General features: G+C 40.2%; 1 protein-coding gene across 1 annotated transcript in view; it reads left to right on the top strand.

Moving 5' to 3' along the window:
* PPP4R3A (protein phosphatase 4 regulatory subunit 3A) overlaps positions 1 to 20,246 on the top strand; it is a 23,852-nt gene extending 3,606 nt beyond the window's left edge. The window contains exons 2-15 of the mRNA XM_072427610.1: positions 4,894 to 4,949; positions 5,378 to 5,476; positions 6,117 to 6,734; positions 8,822 to 8,899; positions 9,822 to 9,938; positions 12,899 to 13,015; positions 13,726 to 13,857; positions 14,314 to 14,416; positions 14,814 to 14,972; positions 16,372 to 16,541; positions 17,284 to 17,426; positions 17,785 to 17,975; positions 18,422 to 18,648; positions 19,388 to 20,246. Of these exons, the coding sequence (XP_072283711.1) occupies positions 4,894 to 4,949; positions 5,378 to 5,476; positions 6,117 to 6,734; positions 8,822 to 8,899; positions 9,822 to 9,938; positions 12,899 to 13,015; positions 13,726 to 13,857; positions 14,314 to 14,416; positions 14,814 to 14,972; positions 16,372 to 16,541; positions 17,284 to 17,426; positions 17,785 to 17,975; positions 18,422 to 18,648; positions 19,388 to 19,504 (2,327 nt within the window). The 3' untranslated portion in view covers positions 19,505 to 20,246. The remainder of the gene's footprint in view (positions 1 to 4,893; positions 4,950 to 5,377; positions 5,477 to 6,116; positions 6,735 to 8,821; positions 8,900 to 9,821; positions 9,939 to 12,898; positions 13,016 to 13,725; positions 13,858 to 14,313; positions 14,417 to 14,813; positions 14,973 to 16,371; positions 16,542 to 17,283; positions 17,427 to 17,784; positions 17,976 to 18,421; positions 18,649 to 19,387) is intronic.
* Positions 20,247 to 27,671: the final 7,425 nt, after the last annotated feature.

Raw genomic sequence — 27,671 nt, 5'->3', positions numbered from 1 at the left:
CTGCCGGGGATCAGCCTGGGGTCTCCAAGCGATCTGCCGGGGATCAGCCTGGGGTCTCCAATCGATCTGCCAGGGATTTTGTTACACACCCACACAGAATACACATGAAATCTTAAGCAATCAGTCCAAAATAAATCCTTTGGGCCCTTGCCATAGATAGTTTTGGTAGATCTAAAAGATCACAGCATGTATGGTGTACTTAAAAATACCCTTTCCCTTTGTGGTTTTTGTGTACCAATTCATGTGTTTTGTTATTACAGGAAGTAATTAGTTTAAAAAGAATCCGGATTCAAATTAGCAACTTTTGCATTTGGCAGTAGGTACACGTGTGTAAAACTATAATAGAACTATAAATAGGAACTATTTTTATTTTTCCTTTTTTTTATCATTTGTGTTTTTATTTGTATCTATTTTGTAGCTTTTGTAGATTTGCGCTGGTAAACAACCCCTTCATACTATTATTATTAAACAGTATTGATATAGCGCCAACATATTATGTAACTCTGCACAGTGGTGAATCATCGGAGTACTAATTGTACCTGCTGACATTCATATGATTGTTTTTATAACTCATTTGTATAATATTTGTAGCTGGGTCATTTGTTTTGAACCTTTTTAGAGGCAACATATGCAGTTGTGATGTTGATCTATAGATCTGGGAGTAATTTGCAACTGCAAATGAAAAAAAAAAAAGTCCATTGAGATACAGTTATAGTGTATTGCTTGTGTGATGTATTCACTGGCTTCTAAGAATTCTTGTTTTATTTTTACATAGTTACATAGTAAATCAGGTTGAAAAAAGACGTATGTCCATTAAGTTCAACCACTAGGGAAATAAACATATCCCAGATATAAAACCCTACAAGACATCTGAACAGCTGATCCAGGGGAACTCAAAGAAACCTGGTACAAATTGCTCCAACAGGGGAAAAAAATAAAACCCAGTTATATTCTGTGCTTCTAGAAATCATGCAGATTTCTCCTAAAGCAATGTATAGTAGTTGCTGAAACTCCTTCCTGAGGGAGCCGATTCCACATTTTCACGGACCTTACAGTGAAGAATCCCTTCCTTATCCGGAGCTTAAACTACTTTTCCTCTAGACCCAAAGAGCGCCCCCTTGTGCTTTGTAATGATCTTATTGTTAATAATCTGGAAAGAGTTCTCTATATGGACCGTTTATATTATTTTATACAGGGTGATCATATCCCCCTTATACGTCTCTTCTCAAGGGAGGATAGATTCAGTTCAGCGAATCTCTCCTCATAGCTGAGCTCCTCCATTCCTTTTATTAGTTTAGTTGCCCTTCTCTGCACTCTCTCCAATCCCACAATGTCCTTTTTGTGAACTGGGGCCCAAAACTGGACTGCATATTCCAGATGTGGTCTCACCAATGCTCTGTACAGGGGCAGGATTATGTCTCCATCTCTGCAGTCTATTCCTCTTTTAATACAAGAAAGTACTTTACTAGCTTCAGATATTGCAGCTTGGCATTGCATGCTGTTATTAAGTCTATAATCTACCAGAACCCCCAGATCCTTTTCCATTTCTGACTCCCCCAAATCTATTCCCCCTAGACAGTGTGAAGCATGCATGTTGTTAGCCCTGCTGTTACAAGAAAAAAAAAATATCAAATGCAAATACCTTTCTTCTAGCTGCCCCTTCACTAGCTGTGGGTAAAACAAATAGACAAAAAGGACCTATTTATTTCCCACTACTACATATCCTCCCCCTCCTATTGTGTGCTGCTTCCTCCACCTCTTAGATTGTAAGCTCTTCTGGGCAGGGTCCTCCCCTCCTCCTGTATCGCTGTCTGACATTTACAACCCATTTTTATTGTACAGTTCTGCGTAATATGTTGGCGCTATATAAATCCTGTTTATTATTAATAATAATATTAATAATTTACCATGTACCCAAACTTCCATTCTGTTTCTGAAGATAATGGTGGTGTTTGTACAGCATTCTGGGAAGACTGAGGATCCCAAATCTTGCAAGAATCCACTCCGGTGCAGCAGTGGTTTAGCATTGGTGGTGCTATTTTTTAGGAGTTGTCTAAGGTGCAAATTGTGTTGCAAAGGGGGAAAACATTCAGCTTGAAGTGGTGCTGCTTCCAAACTACCCAGCAAGGTGTCATATGCTGAGAAATACAGAGGTCACCCAATAGTGGAATATATATATATGTGTGTGATTGCTTGTGGTGTAGATCTAATGGGTGGATATTGTTTGGGAATATGGTTAGCTGTGTGTCCAGCCAAGGAGAAGGCGTTTTTGTTGAATTGGTTAAAATGTAGCAATTGGAGTTTCATATTGGTGATAATACCACAAACAGATTCTTATATTCTGTTGTCATAGCAGCAACCTCTCGGTATTATCACTTTCCTCTTCTGAAAGATAGGTTAGGATTGTCGCTGTACACCCGTTCAGTAGTGCCATTCGGTAAGTGACAGTAAGTTGGGCAGTGACGTAGCCGCATGTAAAGGTTACAGAGAGCCAGAGGCATATTTAGCGTTGGTTAGCGCGGTTTCCATTGATTCATGGATCATGTCAGTTTCCGGCGTGACATCACAACCTCGTTTATCTGCTTCTTATTTTACAGTAATCTTTACAGCATATTGCAGCCAGCTGTCAGCATATTATAAGGAGGTTTAACCATGCGCCGCATGATATGAATGATCTCACAAATAGAATCCAGGCAAGGGGGGTTAATATGACCCCCATAGCTCATTCCAAATGTGAAACAAATAGTTCACTTTTTGAAATTGATTCTGGCAAAAGTTTGGAATCTCATAAATATATATGATACCAGCCAATGAGTGACACTTTTGAAGAATGTTAAGACTTTAGGAATTGAGACCAAAACATCTCATAGAAATAACAAATTTGTGGCTTTGCCAACAAATGTCTATTTACAAATATATTGGTATGGGGCAGAGGTCAGCAAACTTTTTTGGCCATTAGGCCATTTCGGTGGTAGGAAGGAGCACACTAGGCCGGACTCTCTCTCGAGCCCTCACCCTAATGGCTCTGCCCCCCACCAGGAATGCCCCCTGAAGGGAAATCCCTCTCCTCCGCAATGCATACGCAAATAGGGAAGGGAACCACCATACGGAGGCTGAAGAGCCACATGCGTCTTCAGAGCTCCGGCCACACCGGCAGTTTGTTCCGGCTCCGCGGCGGGTTGCCAGCCGGCATTAGCCTGGACGGCCAGGGGGAGTTAGGCTGGAACAAACTACCGGCTAGGCCGTATCTTGCCTAAAGGCCGGAGTTTGCCGACCCCCTGGTATAGGAATTGTATTTCTTCTGGATGCTGTCACTTTTGCAACGCAGGTTGGGTTCTGCTAAGTGTGTGGCAGTTATAGGAACCCCTCCTTAGCTTATAAGCAAGGATCTTGGTATTCTATTTCATTCCTGTGTATAGAATAATCTGCTTTTGATTTTTTTTTCATTTTGATAATTTATGAAGGCTTAGGCTTAGGTACACACGTACAATAATTATCGTTTGAAAACGAGCGATCAATGATTATTCCCAATTATTTTGAACGATCGTATTGTGCACAATTTTGTAAAGGCTGTAACGATACGATTGTTCAAATATATTCCACCAATAATGTACACACTATTGTTCGAACGATCGTTAGTTCGAACGATGCAGGAAGTGACCTGTTAACAATTATCGAACGATCTTTCGTAGATCGTTTTCAGTGACAATTATTACACATGTGTACGCAGCCTTACAGGCTCAGGTGCACATTGACTCTCTGCAGTTTATTATCATCATCCAGCATTTATATAGCGCTGACATATTATACAGTGCTGTACAAAGTCCATCATCATGTCACTAGCTGTCCCTCAAAGGAGCTCACAAATTTAATATCCCTACCATAGTCATTTGTCTTTATTACAGTCTGGGGTCAACTTGGGGGGAAGCAAATTAACCTAACTGCATGTTTTTGGAATGTGGTAGAAAACCAGAGTACCCAGAGGAAACCCACACAAACACAGGGACAACCTGCAAACTCCATGCAGATAGTGTCCTGGCTGAGATTCCAACCTGGGACCCAGCGCTGCAACGGTCAGAGTGCCTTTGCAGATTAGCCACCGTGCTGTTGTTTTTCTTTCCTTCTATTTAAATCTATAGGTGCATTGGATTTGTTCGTCATATCTTTTTTTTTTTTCGTGTGTTTGTGCGACCGAAACCATAGAAGAATTGGCCAGGTCTTGTGTGGGCAGTGCTGCTTCTGTGAAGAAGCCCTTAAAAAGCAAACCTGGGCATTGGCGTCTCCATGATTCATTGGTCCAAATAATAACCCCACCAGACGGAGACCTTTCAGCAAAAAGGCAAATCATAGGTTGTGTACACATATAGCTGGAAATCATCTTTCATGATTGTTTTCAGTGACAGAGGAATGAACGATACAAAAGCAATCTCCTCTATAGAGATTGCAAGCTCTTCGGAACAGGGTCCTCTACTTCTGTGTCACTGTCTGTATTCGGCTGCATAATATGTTGGTGCTATATTAATCCTGAATAATAATAATAATGGAGAGGGGAGCTGCACTCTCATCCCTTAACTTGTATACTAGCCGTTCCCCATCGGTCATTAATAAATGACGTTGGGTAACCGCTGTATACATTCTCGCATGAGGCGTGCATGACTGTTCGTCTCGGGTGATAATCTTCTTAGGGAGGAGGAAATACAGAAGTACATAAACACCGCTTCAATACTTTTTTGCAAGTAGTATTAGAAACTACAGGCGTCTGGCCTTCCTGACAGTTGATTTCAGAGAGACCCTGCCTATGTTGATATCAAATATTATTTTGCATTCTGATAAGGAATTGATATAATTTTTTGCTTTTTATTTTAATCTCTTGTTTTTTTGTGTGTGTTTTAGGTTCTCTTCTTTTGGAATCAAAAATTAATCCCAATACCGCTTACCAGAAGCAACAGGTATGTTCTATATTCTGTTCCTCTGCTAAATTGCCTAATTGACAGAGGTGACAGTGCTGATGTGTTGTCATATGTGCAGGCTGGAGGCAGTGAGGTTACCATATAAAACTATATTGGTAAATCAGAATATTGGTGTCACCAATCTGGCTGCGCAGTGCAGAGAAAGTTTGTGAATCCCATATATTTGCTGATCGGAATTCCAAAGCTTTTTGCAGTTAAATGGTAAACATTTCTATGTTTGCTATTTGCCTGGAATACTATTTTAAAGATAATTCCCGGGGAGCTGATGCACGATCTCTAAATGTGTTTTTTTTTTTTTTTTATTATTATTAGTTTAACTTGGACATACTCCGTTATTACTGCTTACTTGCTTTCCTCTGTGAACATAATTTTTGTATTTTAATATTGTGGTATTGTTTGGTTTGCAGGACACGTTAATCGTATGGTCGGAGGCTGAAAACTATGACCTGGCCCTGAGTTTTCAAGAAAAAGCTGGATGTGATGAGATATGGGAGAAAATATGTCAGGTGTGTGAGCTTCTTCTTTTTCCATTCCCTCTCATTCCTGTGATGCAAGAGCGCATTCTCCTTGCACCCTGCTTAGTGTATTGAATAACACATGGAAAGTATTAGCACAGCCTTTCCTGGACAAATCCCAGGTGCCAGCGGGAGGGAAGCAAAATGACAGCTGGTGTCACACAAATTGTAAACTGTCTTTTTAGTTGATAGTTGCACAGTTACTGTATTTAAAACACTTTAGAAAGTGGATCTTTTACCTTTTGACAAGTTCAACTTATTCAGAGTTCCCCCATCGTAAACTTTGGGTGGAAATTTTGCAAAAATAAATGTATGGGTATCCATATGGATGGGTGGTGTCAGAGAGTGTTGAGAAGCCAAAATCTTGTGAGGAGATCCTGCTCTGTTCCCAAAACCAAGCACAAGCTATGGCGAGTAAGGTAATATCAAAAATGTCATGGTATGTTTCAAACCAGAGCGAACTTTGCAAAAGGTAAAAGTCACGATTGCCACCACAGTTCCATCATCAACTTTCAGTGAGATATTTGGACTTAAGAAGAATGTTTTTTGGGTTTAACAGGTTGCATCAGTTATGGTTTTATCTTGCAGATTAATTTATAAACCACCTTTGTTGTTTCTCTTTCTCTCCCAGGTCCAAGGGAAAGACCCCTCTGTGGACATCACTCAGGACCTTGTGGATGAATCGGAAGAGGAGCGTTTCGAGGACATGTCCTCCCCAGGCCTAGAACTACCAACCTGTGAACTTAGTCGGTTAGAGGAGATTGCTGAAGTCGTAGCATCGTCGTTACCATCTCCACTTCGTCGTGAGAAACTGGCCCTGGCCCTGGAGAATGAGGGATATATCAAAAAGCTCCTGGAACTTTTCCACGTGTGTGAAGACTTAGAGAACATTGAAGGGTTGCACCACTTGTACGAAATAATCAAGGGCATCTTCCTTTTAAACCGAACTGCACTGTTTGAGGTCATGTTTTCAGAAGACTGCATTATGGACATCATTGGCTGCTTGGAATACGACCCCTCTTTGTCCGTGCAGCGTAAACACCGTGAGTTTCTGACAAAAACTGCTAAGTTTAAAGAGGTGATTCCCATATCAGACCCTGAATTGAAACAGAAAATCCACCAGACCTACAGAGTGCAGTATATACAAGACGTGGTATTGCCCACCCCTTCTGTCTTTGAAGAGAACATGTTGTCCACGCTCCACTCTTTCATATTTTTTAATAAGGTGGAGATAGTTGGGATGTTACAGGTAAGGTTCGGTTTGCGGGGTTTCATGCCATTGGCGTGAAAATATTTAATTTTTTATATTTTTTTTCGTAATATTTGTGTGGTGTGACTTGTGTGGTTGTCAACATTTAGCTGTGTTTATGACCTTGTTCTGTGTTTCTAAGTGTGCAAAGCTTTAGGCCTGTTACAAGCTGACACTTTTTACCTAATGGCACTTCTAACTCCAGTATCTCTGAGCCTAGTTGCTAACCATGTTAGGAATATGGTTGCAAGGCCTCCACCAGCATGTATACTTCATGAGTTACAGACCCACATAAAGCATTTGGACAGTGACACCATAAATCCTAATCTGTCTGTTCTGTGGCTCCAAATTAAAGTTATTAAATCAATATGACAGACAGGAAACCAGGAATGACCATCATATTTCTCAGTATGGATTTTTTATTTGCAGAATCCTTGTATATGAGCACGTGTTTCAATTACTTACACATACAATGTAATTCAACTGTAAATGCAAACCTAAACCACCTTCCTGACCGAAGTTATTTACAGACACCCTGATGCCCTACCTCTTATTTGTTTGCCAGGGTTGTGAAATGCTCACCTAGCAGCGGCTCTGGACTGCCTTCAGCTGCTGGCATCAGCGCACAGATTTGGTAACATTCACTTCGTTGGTGCCAAAAGGTGATATTCAGCCAAACCATGTAGCTCTGCTTGAACATAAATTCTACCCTTTGATATCAGTCCAGTGTCACTTTCACCCAGCCATGGCTGTAATCCAGCACAAGCAGCTAAAAGTCGAGTTAGCGACCTTGTAACCCTACCAATAATTTCAACAAAATCTTTCCTTAAATGCATTTAAAATCATTTGTGCATGTTATTACCTATTAAACCCTCCCATGTCTAGACATCCCAAAGCCGCTTTAACCAACAGCAAACATTCTGTAAGAAAGCTAGGGTAGCAAGAAGGTTTTGGGTTTTTTTTGGTTGTGTCTCTGGTGCTCCTTTTATTGCCTTGCAGGTTTGCTAATGGAAACAATTTTGTAATTTTAGTTTCCTAAAAGATTACCATCTGTCAGTCCGCATAATTCATCATGAAATGGCTTGGAGTGGTGGAATATTTGCGCTAACATTTTAAGAGTCAGTCCACCGAAATGTGATTTATCAAAGTGTTTGTCTAACCGGCTTTCCTATTTTATCTCTTGGGGACATTGGTAGGGAGACAATCTGTTACGGATTCTGGATATCTTCCCACCCACATTGAGGTGCTCCCATGCAAAAATAACAGCATTGTGTTCCGACCTGAGAACACAAGTGCAGTGGTTGCAGCACCTTCTACCCTAAAAGATATAAGGAACTATTCTCTGGTATTATCCAAGCAATAGTTTTAGGTGGACAGACATCCTAACACAATCTGTCTCGGCTTTTCATAATGTTAATTGTTCGCACATTCTTTTCAAATTTTGATTTACAGATTTCTAGATCTTACTGTAATATAAGATGTATAGATTTGCTAATGACCTTGTATCAACTGTTTAGAAAGATTGCTTCTTCTAGATTGTAAGCTCTTATGAGCAGGGTTGCATGTGTCTTTATATTGGCCCTGCTTTATTAAAGCTCTCCAAGACTGGAGATGATATACTTTTATCAGTAAAGCTGGGTGATCCAGCAAACCTGGAATGGATCTGGTCTAGGATAAAAGACATTTGCTAACAAATAGCAAATTACTTTTAAGAAATCCATTTGCTGGATCACCCAGCCTCACTTATGAAAGTGTATCCTCTCCAGCCTTGGAGAGCTTTAATAAATCAGGTTCTTTGCGTCTGTTGTTATTTTTCTGCATAACAGAGCTGAAATCGATGGAGAACATCTGTGAAAATGAGCTAAATGTATTTTGTGTTTACCGTGTGCATATGGTTCTTTTGCATTGTTACCAAGTTGTTCAGAAATCTGCTTGTGTCATTTGGTTAATTACTATGCAGCATTTTTTACTTTTTTACTTTTTTTACATTGCAAAGACTTTTCAGAAGCAGATTTCGGTGGTACATCACTGTTGAATCGGATATGTCTGTGCCCAATATTAACTTTTATTTTGTTGCTCATCTTTAGGAAGATGAGAAGTTTCTTACAGAATTATTTGCGCACCTCACAGATGAAGCAACAGAGGATGAAAAGCGGCAGGAGCTGGTAAGTCTGTGTGAATTGTTTCTTTTATTGAGAGATTCAAGTCTCCCAGAAGGTTTTATTTCTGTTTTAGATGGAGTCTCATTGAGATATTTGCTCTCTTGTACCTGTTGGCGACTTTTGTGTTTTCTTTTGTCATTTTAAATTCATAGTCTTAACAGAACTGAAATGTGGAAGCTGTGCCATAAAAGACAAGCAGAGGGCAAATGAGTAGGTATCAGTATTACCTCTAGGCTGATCTTCATTACTGGCTTACCATGCCCTGCTATGATTCAAGGTGGCCATCTCTGTAGACTTTGCTTCCCTATGTCAGATTTTCCCCCCTTAAAAACTGGTAGTCCTATGACCAAGGGGGAGGGGGGGATATAGTTCCACTGAATAAATGCAAGAAAAGCAGGAAATTCCTGCACTATAGCATCCCAGGTACAGCCTCCTCTCCAGCAAGAACAGTGGGCAACACAGAAGTAATATCACAAACTTCCTAAGTGTAGCATTGCATTGATTGATGATTAAAAACTGCAGATATACATCTATAAGGCACAATAGTGCACTGATGTCGTTCATGGAAAATTCAAAGGAAAAAAGTGAATGCTTTAGGGCACTACTTAAAAACAATTGGAGCTGGGTTCTTGTTATCAGAGTGCAAATCGTCACTTTTTAAGTTCAGGTCCACTGCAAGGTAATATGAAATCCCCTTGGTATTGCAGTACTTTTCATTTTAAGATCTTTTATGCAAAAACATTGTAATCCAATTTCTTAGCCTTAACCAAAACGATAAGTCTCGGTTTTGGAAGGGCAGCTATGCTATTTGTGCAGCCCCTTTGTTTACTGGTTCTCTCATAACAATCTCTGATAAAACCCATTGCATGGTTTATTCATTTTGTTAGACATGGTCATACAGCTCTGTTTTTAATTTGTGCTACAGGTGAATTTCCTGAAAGAGTTCTGTGCATTCTCTCAAACATTACAACCTCAGAATAGAGACGCCTTCTTTAAGACCCTGTCCAATATGGGCATTCTGCCCGCCCTGGAAGTCATTCTGGTAAGTAGCACAGCTCTACTAACATTAATTTGACATATCGTCCAGTGCAATGTCTTTGCATAAGGTCTACAATATTGAGCTTATATTATTTCTTCTAATATATTTGCATATCTTTTAATATAAGTGCAGCTGTTTGTGATACGGGAATTACGCTATATACAGTTCCAGGGGCACTCCAATAATCTGCATAATAAATATTTAGTCTAAACACAAAGTAGCAGTAATATTGTTACAAATCTTTTATCTATAACACTGGTGTTCAACACAAGGCCTATGGGCCGAATGCAGCCCGCCTGGTCGTTTTATGTGGCTCACGGTGACTGTGCCGCATCAAAGCACCTGACATCTGCAGACAGAAGGACCCAGTCCCAGAAACCTAGGTAGAAGCAGGGGCGGTCCACCCAAGTTCCTGACTGTGCTTGCAGGCAGGAGGACCCCCCCCAGTTGCTTCTTCACACTAGCGAGTCCCAGCACTAAGCACCCAGAGCCCCGATCCTGTTGCCAGTAGTATGCTGCTGCCGCTCCAAGTATGGAATCTCAGTGCTACATTAGCAATGTCTCCAGACTCAGAGATACCGGCCTTCACCTCAGTACAGTCAGTGGCTCCCCTCACATAGACAGGCCAGGATAGGTCAGGTACACCGACCTCAGAAAAAGACGAAAAAACAATCGCTCCCAAAATGGTCCAATAAGTTGATGTAGAGGGGAGACAATTTAATGAAAGATGGGAAAGCAAATATATGTTCATGCTTCACGAAGACAAAAGATTTGGTGTCTCAGGGTGAGGAAGGATCTATACTTCTACTAACACTATGTATTTTAATAAAAAAGTTCTGGCCGCCAGTGTTTTAGAATCCGACCACTTATGTGTTTTGAGTTTGACACCCCAGTTCTATAAGATCAGAAAATACTGTTAGCTGTAAGCAATGCTGTCTGTGCTTCTTCAAGGAAGAATGAAACCAGTTGACAAAACGTTGCAGCTGTTTTATTAGGTAAGACTGCAGTAGTAGAAGACCAGGGTCTCTTTAGGACTAGCTGCAACTAGTTGATCAGAACATTTTAATATTGGTATTTTCCCCAGATATTTTTTTAAAGAGGAACTAAACTAAAAATAAATAAATCACACTTAACTTTCATCCCGCAGATCCATCCATTAAGAGGTTTCTTAGATCTCTTCCTGGTATCCTCCTGCGTCACGAAGCGGAGAAACCGCTGCCATCTTCTTTAGTCTTCCTTTTCCTCCTCCTTCATACGTCACCTGATCTTGCACTGCACAGGTTCAAGATTGGGTGACGTAGTTGGGGGGAAAAAAAGTGTGCTGATCTCACTGCGCATGGCAATTTTTTTTTCTCCCATTAAAGCAAAATCTCGAGAATGGGCATGCGCAGAAGGAGCAGCCAGGAGCCTCTCGGGATGTGTGACGTTGGTATCCTGGGAGGCTGAGTGCCCATTCACTACTGCGATCAAGACAGAAAGGGGAGGTGCTGGGGAGAACCCTTAATATGATCAAATTGATGTATTTGCCAATATATGTAGTTGTTATTCTATATTAGAGTACATAATACATTTTTTTCCCCATTTTACTATTTTTTTTTTAATTAAATAAAGTAAATCCCCACTCACAGGAATGACAGTAATATGGTTGTTTTATAAAGTTATTTTACTTAAATATAATATTTTTTTATTGATATCACACTTGCAGAGCCATTACAATAGGTTCCCAAAGTATTTTTGTTGGTTCCCAAAGTATTTTTGTTATATTACAGGCATTTTTATTTGTTTGATTGTAAATCCAGTTGGGGTGCTCTCAAATGGTATGGATGGGCAGGATTGGCATCACTTGGTGATATTCAAATGGTTGGGTAGGGCAGCTGAACAGATTTAACATGTTTGACATCATTAACTCATTATTGCAAAGCCATAAAAATATCCTTTGTATTGTTTTGTCTTTTGATGTGTACTAAAGAATGTGTGTTCTTCTCCGTCCATGTACTGTGCACCCCTCAACCAATGGTGACCTACTTTCATGTTATACAAATGTGGCCCCTGTATTGCCACACAAAGAGATTGATATTGCAGAAATTGTAATAGGTGGTGCTTGGATACAGTGAGCATTCTGTAGGCAGTGTTGGAGTCCGTGGCCGTCCTTCAGGTGACGCAAACGACTAGAGATACAGTACTTCCAAATTAAAAGCTAGATTACTTTTAAAGCCTCTTTACAAATCTGTGTCCCTGCATTTTCAGGGAACCCCTACTATAAATTACTATATGCAATGCTCACAGCACAGTAGCGTGGTGGTCAGTAGGAAGAATTCCTCTTACATTGCTGACCAATGGGAAAGATGCCACCCTTACAGTTTGTCAGCATCATGAAAAAAAGTTTTATGTTTCTCTGAGCAAGATTTATGTATAAAAGAAACTAAAGTGAATAAATCATGAGAAAGAAATAAACCAAACCATTTATTTAACCTAAGTAAGGATTTAGGGCAGCACGGTGGCTCAGGGGTTAGCACTCCGGCCTTTGCAGCACTAGGTCCCAGGTTCAATCCCCAGCCAGGACATTATCTGCATGGAGTTTGCAGGTTCTCCCCGTGTCTGCGTGGGTTTCCTCCGGGTACTCCGGTTTCCTCCCACATCCCAAAAACATGCAGTTAGGTTAATTGGCTTCTCCCTAACAATTGACCTTAGACTACATTAATGACATATGACTATGGTAGGGACATTAGATTGTGAGCTCCTTTGAGGGACAGTTAGTGACACGACTATGGACTATGTACAGCGCTGCGTAATATGATGGCGCTATATAAATACTGTATAATAATAATAATAATAATAATTTACCCGTGATTGCCCAAAAAGCTGCACAAAAAGTGTTAAAGGGTTTCAAGATAGGCATCAGGGTCATTCACTTTCTATGTGCTTCTCTCTTACACCGACCATTTCTTGTGTATTCTTTGCAGGGTATGGACGACCCACAGGTTCGAAGCGCAGCCACTGATATATTCTCATATCTGGTGGAATATAACCCATCCATGGTCCGTGAGTTTGTAATGCAAGAAGCTCAGCAGAATGATGATGTAAGTATGATGATGTGGCATCATTAAACAGACTTTTTTTTTTAAAGATTGAATTGTTTATTCTTGCTGTTTAGCAGTTCTCCTGTTGAAGTTCAGATAGGTCTATAAAAGCCGCGGGTTGTTAGGAACTTCCCGTGGCTCCTTTATTTACCCTGACAGGCTTGATACTTTTGCTGCCGCGGTAAATAGGGAACGCTCCCTGAAGGTAAATCCCACTCCTCCGCAATGCACCCCTGAAATGGCCTAGTGGCCACAAAAGGTTGCCGACTCCCTGGTCTAGTTGTTTTCACAGATGTAATTGATTTAACCACCTGAGCGTTACACTGATTTCTAGATTTCTGTTCCAAAAGCGTCACAGGTTTTCATGAAATTTTTTTTTTTTTAAATTGTAGACCTGAGAGGGACACCCGACGCTGGAACATGGACCCGACGCTGGAACACGGAACCGACGCTGGATTAGCACAGCGGGACCAGGTAAGTGGGGATTTTAGTGTAGGCGAAAAAATACGGGCTTAACCAAAACAGCAAAAATATTTAGTGCGAGAAATTACGGGCTTAGCGGTTAGGGGGTTAACTTTACAAAAATGTGTTTGTTTACTTGAGGCAATTCCACCTACATAGCCTAAATAGTTTTCTATTTTCCTTGCCTTGTACTTCAGTCTTAAGCCATGACGTGTATTTTACCATGAGTTTTATTATCTTCTTTTTAGGACATCCTTCTGATCAATCTCATCATTGAGCATATGATCTGTGACACGGATCCTGAGCTAGGAGGCGCTGTACAACTCACGGGACTGTTGCGGACGTTAGTAGATCCCGATAACATGCTTGCACCCACAAGTGTAAGAAAGAAAAATTTACTTTACTGTTATATTCTTGTTATATACTTTTATATACTTTTAATAGTTTTCATCTGCATATGCAAGTGCACAAAATAAATGCTATTATCCAGTGCTTTTCGCTGACAAAAAGACTTCAATCTCTTTAAAATTTAATAAAAGCAGAGGTCTCCATTTCCTTCATTTGCAAATGTGGAAGTTTCCTAGACCACTTGTGCTTTTAAAAAAGGTTTCCTGTGCATCCTATCAGTCTTTGGTTCTGGGGAATGTTTCTATTTACTGTCCCTGTCCCGGGCAGGCGATTGGCATGTTCCTCTACCTTTATTTGCTGTGTCCTCTGTCCTGATTGCTGTTTTCATCTCAATAACTGTTACATAATCTGAGCAATGTCATCACAGTTAATCTTATTGTGCCAAGAAATTACTGTTTGTGTTAATTTTTTCCCCTTTTGTTTTGTAGAAAACAGAGAAGACTGAATTCTTGGGATTTTTCTACAAGCATTGCATGCACGTCCTCACTGCCCCATTACTGGCCAACACTACGGAGGAAAAGCCCAGCAAAGGTCAGAGGTCCCCTACTGTCACTGCGGGGTTTGCATTGTCACAGTAAAGAGCTTGGCCTGTATTATCTTAAACTTTAGTTGATGTTTTAAAATAACTGCAGTAGGTCAGATAACTTTAACCCAATTGTGACTGAGAGGTTGGTTTTTTGCTTTGCTAGGCAAAGAAAACTTGAACGTTTCCAGGCCTTTACCTACTCTTTCAATAGATTGGGATTTTGTTTTATTCCTGTGATATCTTGGCTTAGAATATAAACAGATTTCAGTTTTTGGCAACTCCCAGGTTACTTAAATATTTTTTTTTTGATCCAGATCTTGTAAGGGTATGTATGTGTATTTCTGTTGTGGCATTTCACATTGTTTGATCTGTACATTGTGACATATTTCGTTTTGTTCTCAGATGACTTCCAGACAGCGCAGCTGCTGGCACTGATTTTGGAGCTGCTGACTTTCTGTGTTGAACATCACACGTATCACATAAAGAATTACGTCATCAACAAGGACATCCTGCGCAGAGTGTTGGTCCTCATGTCTTCTGTGCACTCATTTCTTGCCCTGTGTGAGTTTCCCAGACACCTTCTGTCTTGGGTTTAATTGCGTCAGAAACACTATATTGATAAGGGTGCATTTTATATCTGCATGGCCAGGTCAGCAGCATTGTTTGGCTTACCAAAATAAGCATATTGAAATGTACAATTAAGTGTATTTTAAAAAGAAATACAAATGACATTGACCTGGAAAGGCTCACCACATCAAGGTGTAAAAAAAAATAACTTGTATACTGAATACTATCAGTACAGACAATAACATACAGTTACTAGAATGCAAGATTATTACTAGTGTGGACATTTTCAGTAGTTGTAAACTTGTTTTTCCCCAAGCAGCCCCTTGTCACTTAAATTATAAAAATTCACATATTATTCACGTTGCACCTGTAATGTATTAATTCTATTTCCTGTTCTATTATTTTGCTAATAAGGTGCTCCCTTACCTGTACATGTAATGGCAGGTCAGGTGTTGGGCATGGTGAGAAAAGAGGGAGGGGAGAGAAGATGTAAGTGACTGTAAACACTGACCATTGTAATGGTCCAAGATGCCCAGCCATTGTTGCTCTTGCAGTGGCTGCTGACAGTGATAGGGGAAATAAGTATTTTAATGCTGGCTGCATAGTGTTGTCCGCATTTATCAGGCCAAGTGCAGGATCCACAGGTAATTAGGAAGGCTGTACTGAAACTAATGCAAAATTGGACATTGTTCTTTATGTCCACTTCACACAAAATAATTCAAATGGCACATGTTGGTACAGTAACTCTTCACCTATACATAAGGAATACACAATATTTTCTCCATTATAAGCGATGCATTTGTGCGGTCACTGAACCCAACTCTCAACGTATTGGAATGTCAATGACTGCAGTTGATGATCTCTCACTTCATGGTCTGTAAGAAGTGTATGTTTGCCCTTCTTTAACTATCTGTTCTAATATTCTTTAGCCTTCTGTGAGTGTTGGACGGGCTGCACCCCTCCTTTATTCAATAACACTATAATGGCACATTGCTTGTACTTGGAATCCATTACTCATATGCAATGAATAAAAGCAATGTAAAATACATGTATAGAGAAATCGTTATTCTACTAACACATGCAATTTGAATGAATTGTATTCCTGCCTTTCCATTGCCATTTGCCCTTATACATTGTAATACATATACATTGTAGGGTTTTTGAGAAACCTAAACATACTGGGATTAGAGATCTACTATTAGAACTTTGGAAAAGCCTGATTTGTATTTTTACCTGGAGTTAAACTTTAATGGTTAATTTGCCAACCAAAACTGAAATACTTTTATATATTTCACAGTCTCATTTGGAAGCCAATATTTTATCAATTCAGACCTCTTATATTTGTTTCCCTCATTGATTTGTAATGCTCATATTATGTGTTACAAATTTACAGGTGCGCTCCGGTTCATGCGAAAGATTGTTGGCCTGAAGGATGAGTTCTACAACCGTTACATAGTGAAAAGTTTCCTATTTGAACCTGTAGTGAAAGCCTTTCTCAATAACGGATCGCGGTATAACCTCCTGAACTCTGCCATTATTGAGATCTTTGAATATGTACGCGTGGTAAGTGTCATGTATATTTCATTTTCTAATGATGGAGCAACTCTGTCACATGTGCTTTGTATCACACCAAGAAGTCGGAGGAAATCTCCCCAAAACAAATTCCCTCTATAACCGATGTTGCTGAAACAATTGTCCCCAAAGACAGATTTCCCCTTAAACCATGCTCTGGTGACAAGTATGCAATAAAATGCTGTCAGATACACCTTAATTAATACACACACACACATATATATATATATATATATATATATATATATATATATATATATATATATTACCTTCCTTGGTTTCTCCCTCCTGCCACCCAATATGTTATTTGATTTTTTTTCCCCTCAGTGTTTTTTGTTTTTTTTTTTTAATTATGATATACTTTCAGATAATGTCCTCATTTGATCCTGAGCTTCCATGTTGGAAATGACTGAAATCCAATCAATGGAAAAAAGGAAGGGAGTGTGCAGTCAAGCTAGAGAGGCAGACGTTCTCTGGCCAGAAAGTGTGGCAGTCTCTATCCTACTTGCTGCAGTTTTTAATGTGTATTATCAAAAGCTCAGTGCAGTGAAATTAGAGTAATCTATTTCTGGTCCGGAGCAGGGCTTGCACAACTTTGCAAGGCTGCAGGGCAGCTTTAATGAGGGGGAAGACCAGAGGTCAGATTCAAATGCTTCTACTGATCTGATCCATAATGGTGCAATGCTGGGATCATTTTTCAGTGATTGGTAAACAACTATCTTCTCTCTTATAGGAGGATATTAAGTCATTAACGGCTCATGTGATTGAGAATTACTGGAAAGCTTTGGAAGATGTGGATTATGTACAGACATTTAAAGGACTCAAACTGAGATATGACCAGCAGCGTGAGAGGCAGGACAACCCCAAGCTAGACAGGTTTGTCACCACCCAGCATAAAGGAATGAAATAAATTTTCTGTCAATTGTACTTACAACTCCCACTTGTGTTCAACCCATACACCATTCACAACCCCTTGGTACCCCTTGCAGTGTTAGTCTTACTCAGATAAACAAAAACTCATTTGTTAATGGTTCGGATAGACTACATATATTTTATTTTGTTTTGCCTCTATCTTTAGCTGCTGTTAATGTGTTTCAGTGATGCATGTGTTCCAGGGTGGCGTTCCACTTTAGCATAAGTGTACATTGTAGATCTAGTGTCATCCACACTGTTTAGGGTGTGCCATGGTAAATACCCTTGTGCTGATTGATTTCTCCAATTTCTTCACCCGCAGCATGCGATCTATCCTCAGGAATCATCGGTACCGGCGGGATGCACGTTCCTTAGAGGATGAGGAAGAAATGTGGTTTAATACAGATGAAGATGACTTGGAAGATGGAGATCCAATGGTGCTTCCTTCTGACAAAATAAAGAACAGCGAAGATCTCATGGATCCTATCTGCAAGTTCATGGAAAGAAAGAAGTGTAAGTGTTATCTGGCTTCTTACTTTAGGATTTCGTGTATACACGGATACAAGTTTTTTACATTTGAATGAAGACTCTCCTAAGTATTAAACAAAAAAATGAAATCCACTGAACAAAGCATTACCTGTGGTTTAAAGGCAAATTCACTTGCCCTAGAATTTCCTACTCTTCTAGACTGACACCCAACCATAGAAACCTTTTTAAAAATTGGTGAGAAGAGCCAGAAAAGACAAAATATAAACTGATTAACTATAGCTTTCAGTCACTCGAACAGAAAACAGGCATCCAAATATATTATGCAGGATACAAAAAACAATTGTCACTCTGTTTCAAAGCCCCATTAAAATTAGAGCTAGAGTAGTTGGACAAAAGGGAAATTTTGGGTGTTTTGTACTTGTGGTCATACATAAATAAAAAATAAACCATATTTATATTCTGATTTTTAGTGAAGGAGAATGAAGAGAAGGAGGTTCTTCTGAAGACCAGCCTCACCGGCCGACAGAGCCCAAGTTTTAAACTTTCCTTTTCAGGAGGGACAAAGACAGCCCTCACCAGCCAATCAGCAGCGAGCAGCTTACCGGGATCTCCCAGCTCACCTGGTTCTCCCGGCTCCCCCGGTTCTCCCGGGTCCGTTTCCAAAAGCACACCTCAGACGGCAGCTATTACTACAAAGGTAGGTATGGCTGTAGCATGGTATTATCATGTTTTTGTTTTTTCTTGGAAATGCTGTAAAGTCACTACTATATATACACCTTTGTTCATATGCTGCTGAACATTCCATGGGGGTCTCCAGAGGTTCTTATGGAGAGATTTTTTTTGATAGAATGTACAGTTACTGCGTTTCTTGGTAGTACATCCCCCCTGCACTTTTCAATTTCTTTAGTAGGGCCCTTCCAGATACTTGGTGCTTTCCCCTTATGCAGTTCATGGGGCTGAGCCACCAATCGTTGGGCCCTGTCATACGTAAGAAGAGAATGATTAGATTATGGAAAAAGGCAATTGTCAGCTTTTTTCTATTCTTTCCAGTCTCCTCTGCCTCCTGGTGAAACTTTAAAAATTGGTAATTCAGGCAAGCAGTTATTGTAGAAGGGACAGGCTTCTGTAATAACTGTTCTTACCTGCCTGTCCACCGCCTAGCTGTCAAATTTTGCTGAGTTGCAAATCAAGCCAATCAAGAAGACTTTTATTTGTAAAGTCCACATGGTGCAGTGTCTGAGTTGAAAGCTTGTAGCCAAAGTGAATTAAACAATTGGAAGAAGCATTTCTTTAATTCTGTAGTTACATATCGGGGGTCTGTGCCCCCTTGGGTACTGAAATTTGTATTGACGTTTATGAACTTTTAAAGACTTTAATGTTCTAAGCCGCAACCACTTTAACCTATACTGACATTTTTTTTACCACTATTTTCTTAGGGAGGCCTAGTAGGACTGGTAGATTATCCAGATGATGACGAGGAGGAGGACGATGAAGACGAAGAGGACAAGGAAGAGACTCTACCACTCTCTAAAAAAGCAAGGCTCGGCTCCTAATACCAGCGTCTGTTTAGACAACTCCCCTCAAATACCTGATCTCCCACAAAGAACACAGACTACACCACAGCCAAAAGCAGCGCTGTGGGTGGGTCCGACACAAACAAAACGTAGACTTCTGCTCATCAAGTGCCAATTCCCAGGAGCGCCAGGAGAGGGAAGATGACAGCTGGAAAGAGATGACTTAGCCTTGTACTCTCCCGTGTAGACCACACATTGCCCTTTTCTCAGGGAAGGAAAAAAATAAAGTAAAATAAAAAAAAAAAGCCAACAGGGCAGGGGTTTATTGTTGAACTCTTGATTGGCTGGTCAGTTGCTCCGAAGTTGGAAAGAGGTTCTGAAAAACACGCCGTTCCGTAAAGTCTGCAGCTATACAACGGATGCCAGCACTTCAGATTGGGTGGAATGTTTCTGCCTGTATATTTCTCATTGCCACAACAGGTTTTACAACCCTTAGTGGAGTGAGCCGATTACAACATTTTTCTTTCTTTCTTTTTTTTTTCTAATTTTATTTTTTCTTTTACAATTGAATTCCCCCACGTTGCCCTGGAAACTGCAGCTTTCGTTTAAAGGTGTAGGGGAAACCTCTCCGACCTTATTGATTAAAATTTGAGTGGAATTCTAGGTGTGTTCACTTTGTGTCCTGTTTTGAATCATTTTTATATTCTTATTTCTCCACCCTGGGCTTTTGCCAACTTGTCAAATCTATATTTGGGACCATTAAATTTTTTTCATTGTATATGATTCTCTTGTGATGGTTACCTGCTTTATGGATGTCACAGATGCAATACCTGCAACATTTTAATGTTTCATTTATTATGTGCCAATACTGATGACTTGCTATGGAGATTTAAAATACAGCTATGGGACCAATCGATAATGACATGGTGCAGCTTTGTCAATACGATTAACATCAGGTTCTGCTTTTTTTTTTAATATAGTTTTATTTACAATATCTTTTCACTTCTGTAACCAGCAAATGCAACAGTTGCAAGGTTAAGGTCAAACCATATAACACTGCCAGGGTTGCTTATGGTCAACTTTTATTTATATTCATAAAAAACCTTTTGGCCGGCTAAGGGCTTTGGTTTAACACACCTCCAGGTCCTAGGGGACCTGCTTTTTTCCACAGAGGGCAGTATTTCAGAGTTGTCACTGTAAGACGAAGTGTATTGACTGGATAACCAGCCTGAAAAATAACTCACATCTATAGACTGGTAAACTGCAGTTTTATTTCTTGGGATGCTTAATAGTACAGTGTTACCCTTTTACAAGAAGTGGCGAGTTCTTGTACGGTTATATGTAAGAATAAGTACCCTCCTTAGGCCTTTTCGCCAACATTTAGACATTTAGCCAAGCATTAGATCTGTATTTAAGCAGTGTCTTTAGATAAAGGTGATATACTAGGATAAAAAACTAAAAATGTTCCCTTTTCAGTTGTTTATTTAACAGCATATCAACAGATGTAATAATGTACTGTGGAAAAAGTAAGTGGCCTCATAAACTGGTATTGCCCCATTTAGCAGGAATTCATTCCCTAAGATATTTTGCTTAACTTCCCACAAGTGTCTGAAATAGACTAAAGTTTAAGTCAAAATTATTTCAGTTACAAGCATGTGTTGGTTTACTTCAATGAACTCTCTATTTCCAATCCCCTTCAACATTTATTATGATTGAAGTCAGGGCTTTGGTTTGGACAATGCATCACCCTCCAATTCTTCTATTTGAGCTAATCCTTGGTAGATTTGTTTGTGTTTTTCGGTTTAATATTGTATTAAAATATCTATTTCTGCTTTACCTTCAACTTTTAGACAGACAGCCTTACGTTCTTGTTAAGAACTCTGATATAATGCATAATTCATTGGTGACTCAAGGGCTACAATCTTCCCATAAGCAACCTCCAAATCACCATTGTGATAGCAGTTGGCATGACTTTGGCTCATATATGTCTACATTAAGGCTACATACACACGTGCAAATGTTCTCGTCCAATAATCGGCTCAGGGCTGATATCGGACGAAAATATGGCGTGTGTACAGCGCCCGTCGTCCCATCATCCAAACGACCGTCCTGGCGTATCCACGGATGATGGACGACAAACAATCCTAATGGAAGTGAAAGGAGGAGAGCGCAGCGGGGTGCCGCTCTGTCCTTCTTCCCTCTCCATAGAACAGAACGGTGCTGTATGTACAGCACTCGTTCATGCATCGTGCAGTCGATAGTCGTTGGAAAGAATCATTAAAGTTCTTTTCCAACGACAAATATTGCACGTGTGTACCCAGCCTAATTGGCCACACACATCAGTCCAGAGCACATTGTTGCAGGAGACTGGGTCTAGTTTACCTATATAAGAGATGTAATGGGGGGATATGATCACCCTGTATAAATGGTTCATATAGAGAACTCTCTTCACGATTATTCACTGTAATGCCATTACAAAGCACAAGGGGGCATTTTTTGTGTCTGCAGGAAAAAAAGTTTAATCTCCAGATAAGGAAGGGATTCTTCACTGTAAGGTCTGTGAAAATGTGGAATTGGCTCCTTCAGGAAGTAGTTTCAGCAAGTTCCATAGATTGCTGTAAGAAAAAGCTGGATGATTTCTAGAAGCACAGAATATAACTGGGGATTAAGGCTTTAAAGTAAAGATAACAGAGACTGTTGATGCAGGGAACATCCGATTGCCTCATGGAATCAGGAAGAAGTTTTTTTCCCCTGTTGGATCAAATTCAGGTTTTTTTCTTCCTCTGGATCAGCCAATGTCCAAAGGGTTTTATATCTGGGATATGTTTATTTCCTTAGTGGTTTAACGGATGGACTTGTCTTTTTTTGAACCTATGTAACTATATTCAATGGCAAACTGTTGTCTTGTACCCATGTTCTTCCTAAACCGCAAAGGCTGTTTGCTAGCTTACCCCTGTTTAGATTTGATTGGGGTAGTTTATTTCTGTTTGCAGATGCATGCACTTTGTGGCAGCAACTGTTAAAAAGAGTTACCTGGAGGTCCCATTATAAAATAGCTAGGAGAACAACAAACCACCTATATAGGAAATTTAAATAAAATGGTCTTTATCGGTAAACTCCCTTAGGAGGTGTACTTACTTTTTCCATGTAACAAATCTGCATTTATGTTTATAAGAATTAATGCAATATGATTTTTATATTTCTTCTATTATATCGCCTTTATCTTTAGGCAATGAAAAACAAATGATAAGCCGCATCCTATCTATATTATATTTTATTTATTGTTCTGTTTTTCTTTTACAAACGCCAGGAACCTCTCAGTATCTACCTTTTATTTAACACCCAGAGTTTTGTAGCTGTCATGGCTTATCTAATGTTTAAAATTATGTCTGGACAAAAACAAAAAATCAGGTAATCTTTTCATGCACATGTACAGTCTCCATGTGTATACTTTTACAATTCTGCAAGTTGATATGTCAATAACCCAGTGTGCATCTAATGTCCTGTGGGTAGTTTACAGCACTGCTGCACTGAAATGCTAAGCTGTTGGACTACAGAACACCCCACCCTGTGTCATGGAGGTCGGGGGGACAACATTTCTCCTCCATGGATACAGTACAGTATGTGAGAATAGTCACGGTTATGGCAGGAAGGAGGAAGTGTTACTGCTGGGATCACCAGCTAAAAAAAAAAAAACATCTTATCAATGCAGAATCAGTGATATAGAAACCCAGATATTCCTCTTTTGAGTGTCATCAGTTTGAGTTTTTCACAGCATAGAGAGGATATAGGCTGTTAGTCATAGTCCGCATCTCAGTCACCTCAGTCCTTCCTGTGGGTGTCTTGTTTCTGCTCTTTGTGCTTTATTTATAAATTATTTCCCTGTCAATTCACTCATAACACTGGGGAACAATTTTGAACTCATTTTTTGTTGACTTTAATTTTTAAGCTTATTTACACTAAAATAAGTATGCTGATTCTGAAAGTGCAGTTAGTTTTTTTTCTATCTCGTCAGGTTTTTTCTCTTCGCTTATAATAATGCAATTACTGTAGCGTGGATTTCTATAGGCTATTCAGTTACACGCAAGACAGTGTGGTCAAAGGTTGTGCGCTGCTTTACGTAGTGAACAAGCAAAATGTATTTTTTTTACTTACATGCGTATTTCCTTTCTTTCGGATCATGTCTGGCTCTGCTGTCGCATGTCTCGCTTCTCGTCGTAAGTGCCTAAACAACCCTGATTCTTTTTGTTATATTTTTGGCAGTTTCACCATTCCCAGTCAGAAGGCGAACATTTGTAGAGCAAGCCTATTTGCCATATTTCAAAGTTAAACTTGGTGATCAAGATAAGTCTTGGACCCCTCATGAGGTGTGCAGTGTGTTGAGACAGTGTGTTGAGAGTTTATGAATGTGGACAAAGGGAACATGTGATAAGATTTGGTATACCTATACTTTGGCGAGAGCCAGGAGGTCATTTCATTGACTGTTACTTTTGTATAGTGAAAACTTCAGGCTATAACAAGAAAAATAAATGTAACATAAAGTATCCTAGTCTACCATCAGCTATACGTCCAGTGGCTCATTCAGATGAAATCCCAGTGCTGGTTTTCGTTACACTACCCTCTCTTGAAGAACATGATTATGGAGATGAACTAGGTGACAACAATGATGAAGAGTTTGAAATTGAAGAGGACTCTGTTCGTAAGGGGTCTGATCAGCATGAGTTGAGTAATTTGGGACTATCAAGGCTTCAGAACTCCTAGCGTCAAGACTGCATGAGAAAAACTTACTTGAAAAAGGAACAAAGGTATCGTGCTTTCGAACCAGAGAAATTGCATTTCTGCAGTACTTTAGAACTGACAGTGGCTTTGTGTATTGCCATACAATACCTGGTTTAATGGAGGAATTGGTAATTCCAATCTATAACTCAACTGAGTGGCGAATATTCATCGATAGCTCAAAGCGGAGCTTAAAGTGTGTCCTCCTTCACAATGGCAATATGTTTGGGTCAGTCCCATTGGCCATTGGGACATCTGTGTTGACCTTAAAATGGTATGCTTCCTTCCTTATGCATGTGGGACAGCAAAGCTCATGAGAGGCATTGGTTGAAAAGGAATTGTCCTCCAAGATCTGCCCTAAAACCAGGTGATCCAAACATTCCACATGAGACACTTGTTGATAGAAAACAATATTGTATTCTCACCTCTGCACATGAAACGGTCTGGTGAAGCAGTTCGTTAAAGCTTTGCCAACTGAAGGAGAATGATTCAAGTACCTAATTTTGGCATTTCCTAACCTGTCATTTGAAAAAAAAAAAAGGCCAATGTGTTTGATGGTCCACATCAAAGATGAACATTTCATTAGGACAATGTCAGAAGTCGAAAATAATGCTTGGTTATCATTCAAAGCCATTGTCAAGGATTTTCTTGGAAACACAGGAGAAAATATTTACACAGAATTGTCCAGAAACTCTTGGAGAGCTACAAAATGCTTGCTTGCAATATGAGCATCAAGGTGCATTTTCTGCATAGCCATCTTTCTAACTTCCCAGAAAACCTTGGTGCAGTCAGTGATGAGCAAGGTGAACGATTCCACCAAGATTTGAAGGTCATGGAAGTACGGTATCGGGCTAGTTGGGATGTACATATGATAGCTGACTATTGTTGGAGTATCCAGCGGGATTGTCCTAACACTGAACATTCCAGGAAAAGCTATATGCGTAAATTTTTACCTTAACCGCTTACCCGATTAAATTTCAAATGTTTTACTTCATTATTATTATTTTATTATTTTTTCATTGTATGTAAATTTTGTATGTTTGAGAAATGGAGGGTACCCTGTATTGTAAAAACTGGGTGTGATGGCAAAAAACTTTTTTGGATTTACCACCCAAAAATTTGTAAAAAAAACAAGTGTAAGATCTAAATCGGAGGTAGGCAAACTCCGGCCTTTTGGCCGCATAAGGTCCAGCCAGTATTCCAGTCTGGCCTAACGCCCCCCTAGTTATTTATGTTTGGATCCGGCCTAATTGAATTGTCACATTATTTCGAGTTCCCGCATAATAACCCCAGCGCTACCAGTCTCCGGAAGGTTGACCTCGAACGTCATGTCTTCAACCCTAAATAGACTGACAAAATTATTCTTGTGTTGTTCTTATTCCTGTGTTTAGTGTGAAACGACACCAACAGCACTTTCAAGTGGTCGAATCTCGAGGGGCATTTTGATGCCAAGCATGTGCACATGTACAGAGACTACACTGTGGATAAGCGGAAAACTGAGGCTGTTCGCTTGCAGTCACAGTTGGATGAACAGTCGTCCCTCTTCAAGAAGCATTCCTCTAAAGCTTCTGAGGCTGCTGAGCATCACACTCGTGCCTCTTATGAAGTGTCCTTGTTTATTATGAAGAAAATGCATCCCTTCACTGATGCAGACTTTGTAATGGATTGTATACTTGCTGCTGTTGACGTAATTTGTCCCGAGCAACACAATGCTTTCAAGGCAATCCCGCTGTCTGCCCGCACTGTGATTTGATGCGTGGAGGACTTGGGCTCTAATATCCGGTTTTCGATGTTTCATGAAGTTCACAACTCTTGATATTTTCTCCATCGTCTTGGTGTGTTATCAAAGACACTGCGCAGCTGGCCATCTTTGTGCGTGGCATCACACAAGACCTGTAGGTAGTCGGGGAGTTTCCCAGCCCAATCCCGATGAATGGAATGACAACTAGCCAAGATGTCCTCAATGCCCTCCTACCTGCTTTGAGTTGGTTTGGTTTTGACCTGTCGAAGCTCATCTCGATAACTACTGACGGTGCACCTTCCATGGTTGGATCTACCAAGGGACTTTCCAGCTGCTCATTGACCACTACCACTCTTTGGGCTATGCGCAGGAGATACACAAGGTTCACTGCATCGTTCACCAGGAGTCATTGTGTGCCAAAGCAGTTGGCATGAAAGACATTATGTCTTTTGTGGTGAAGTTAGTGAACGCAGTGCTTGCTTGTCCTCTCAACCACTGCATCTTCAAGCACATGTGCAAAGCTGCAAAAGCTGATTACGGCGATCTGCTTTACCACACTGAGGTTTGCTGGCTCAGTCGTGGCAACGTCTTGAATGGAGTCTTCACCCTCCTTCCCAAGATTGTTTCCTTCGTCAGTGGGAGGGTTTTCAAAAGTTCTCCGGCGAGGTTTGGCTCTGTCGGATCGGCTTCCTCATTGATATCAGCTCTCACCTTAACGTACAACCTGAAGCTTGAAGGATGTGAAGTGCTCATCACGAACATGGAATCCCACATGCGGGCATTCGAAGCAAAGCTGATTCTATGGGAGAAACTGCTGTATAAGGGCAACTATGTCCATTTCCCGTACCTCGCCCAGTGTCATGCAGCCCTTGTTGACACCAAAGAATGCATCAGTTTGCTGTCAACCCTGCGGGATGAATTCTCTTCGCGCTTCACTGATGTGCGTTCTCATTCACAAGAGTTCAAGATAGTCAGCACTCCTTTTGACTTTCCCTACGATGACGGCCCTTCTGATGTGCAATTGGAGTTGATTGAGCTGCAGACTTTGGACGTTCTCTTGTCCCAAGTTTACTTCTTGCACTACTCTCCTTGACTTCCACCATCAGCTGGCACATGCTCAGTTTCTAATGTTGTTAGCCCGTGCCAAGCCTGTGATCATAATGTTTAGCAGCACTTATTTGTGCAAGCAGCTGTTCTCCAAAATGAAATTTTGTAAGAACAAGCTGCGCTCTCAGCTCACTGACAATCACCTTCATGACATTCTGTTGCTGAACGCCTCATCATTAAAACCTGATATTGTATCTGTCTCTAAGAACATGCAACATCATGTTTCCCATTGATCGTACTGTATTTTTAAATAAAAAAAAAACGTTCCTTGCACACCTTGTTTCATCTGTACCTAGTGTGCCTTCTTGGCCTCCTGAAATGGCCCAGTGGTCCAAAAAGTTTGCTAACCTGATCTAACTCACTAAAAAATGCGTTCCCCAGTGTAATATTTATTTCTTATTGTGACAGTGGTGCACTTTTAACGATTGGTCACTGGGTGCCAGGACGAATCTTTATTTTTAATAGGAACTGAAATGAGATCAGTATAGCAATATGACAATCAGTCATTGAATTTGAGAGGAATTGATCGCTGGGGAATAATTTATAAACAGGCCTTGTTTCTGTAAAAAAAAAAAAAAAAAA

This window comes from Pyxicephalus adspersus, chromosome 12 (assembly GCF_032062135.1).
Source record: "Pyxicephalus adspersus chromosome 12, UCB_Pads_2.0, whole genome shotgun sequence".
Lineage (NCBI taxonomy): Eukaryota > Metazoa > Chordata > Amphibia > Anura > Pyxicephalidae > Pyxicephalus > Pyxicephalus adspersus.
The sequence above is the reverse complement of the archived record's forward strand: the minus strand, read 5'-3'. Positions and strand labels throughout refer to the sequence as shown.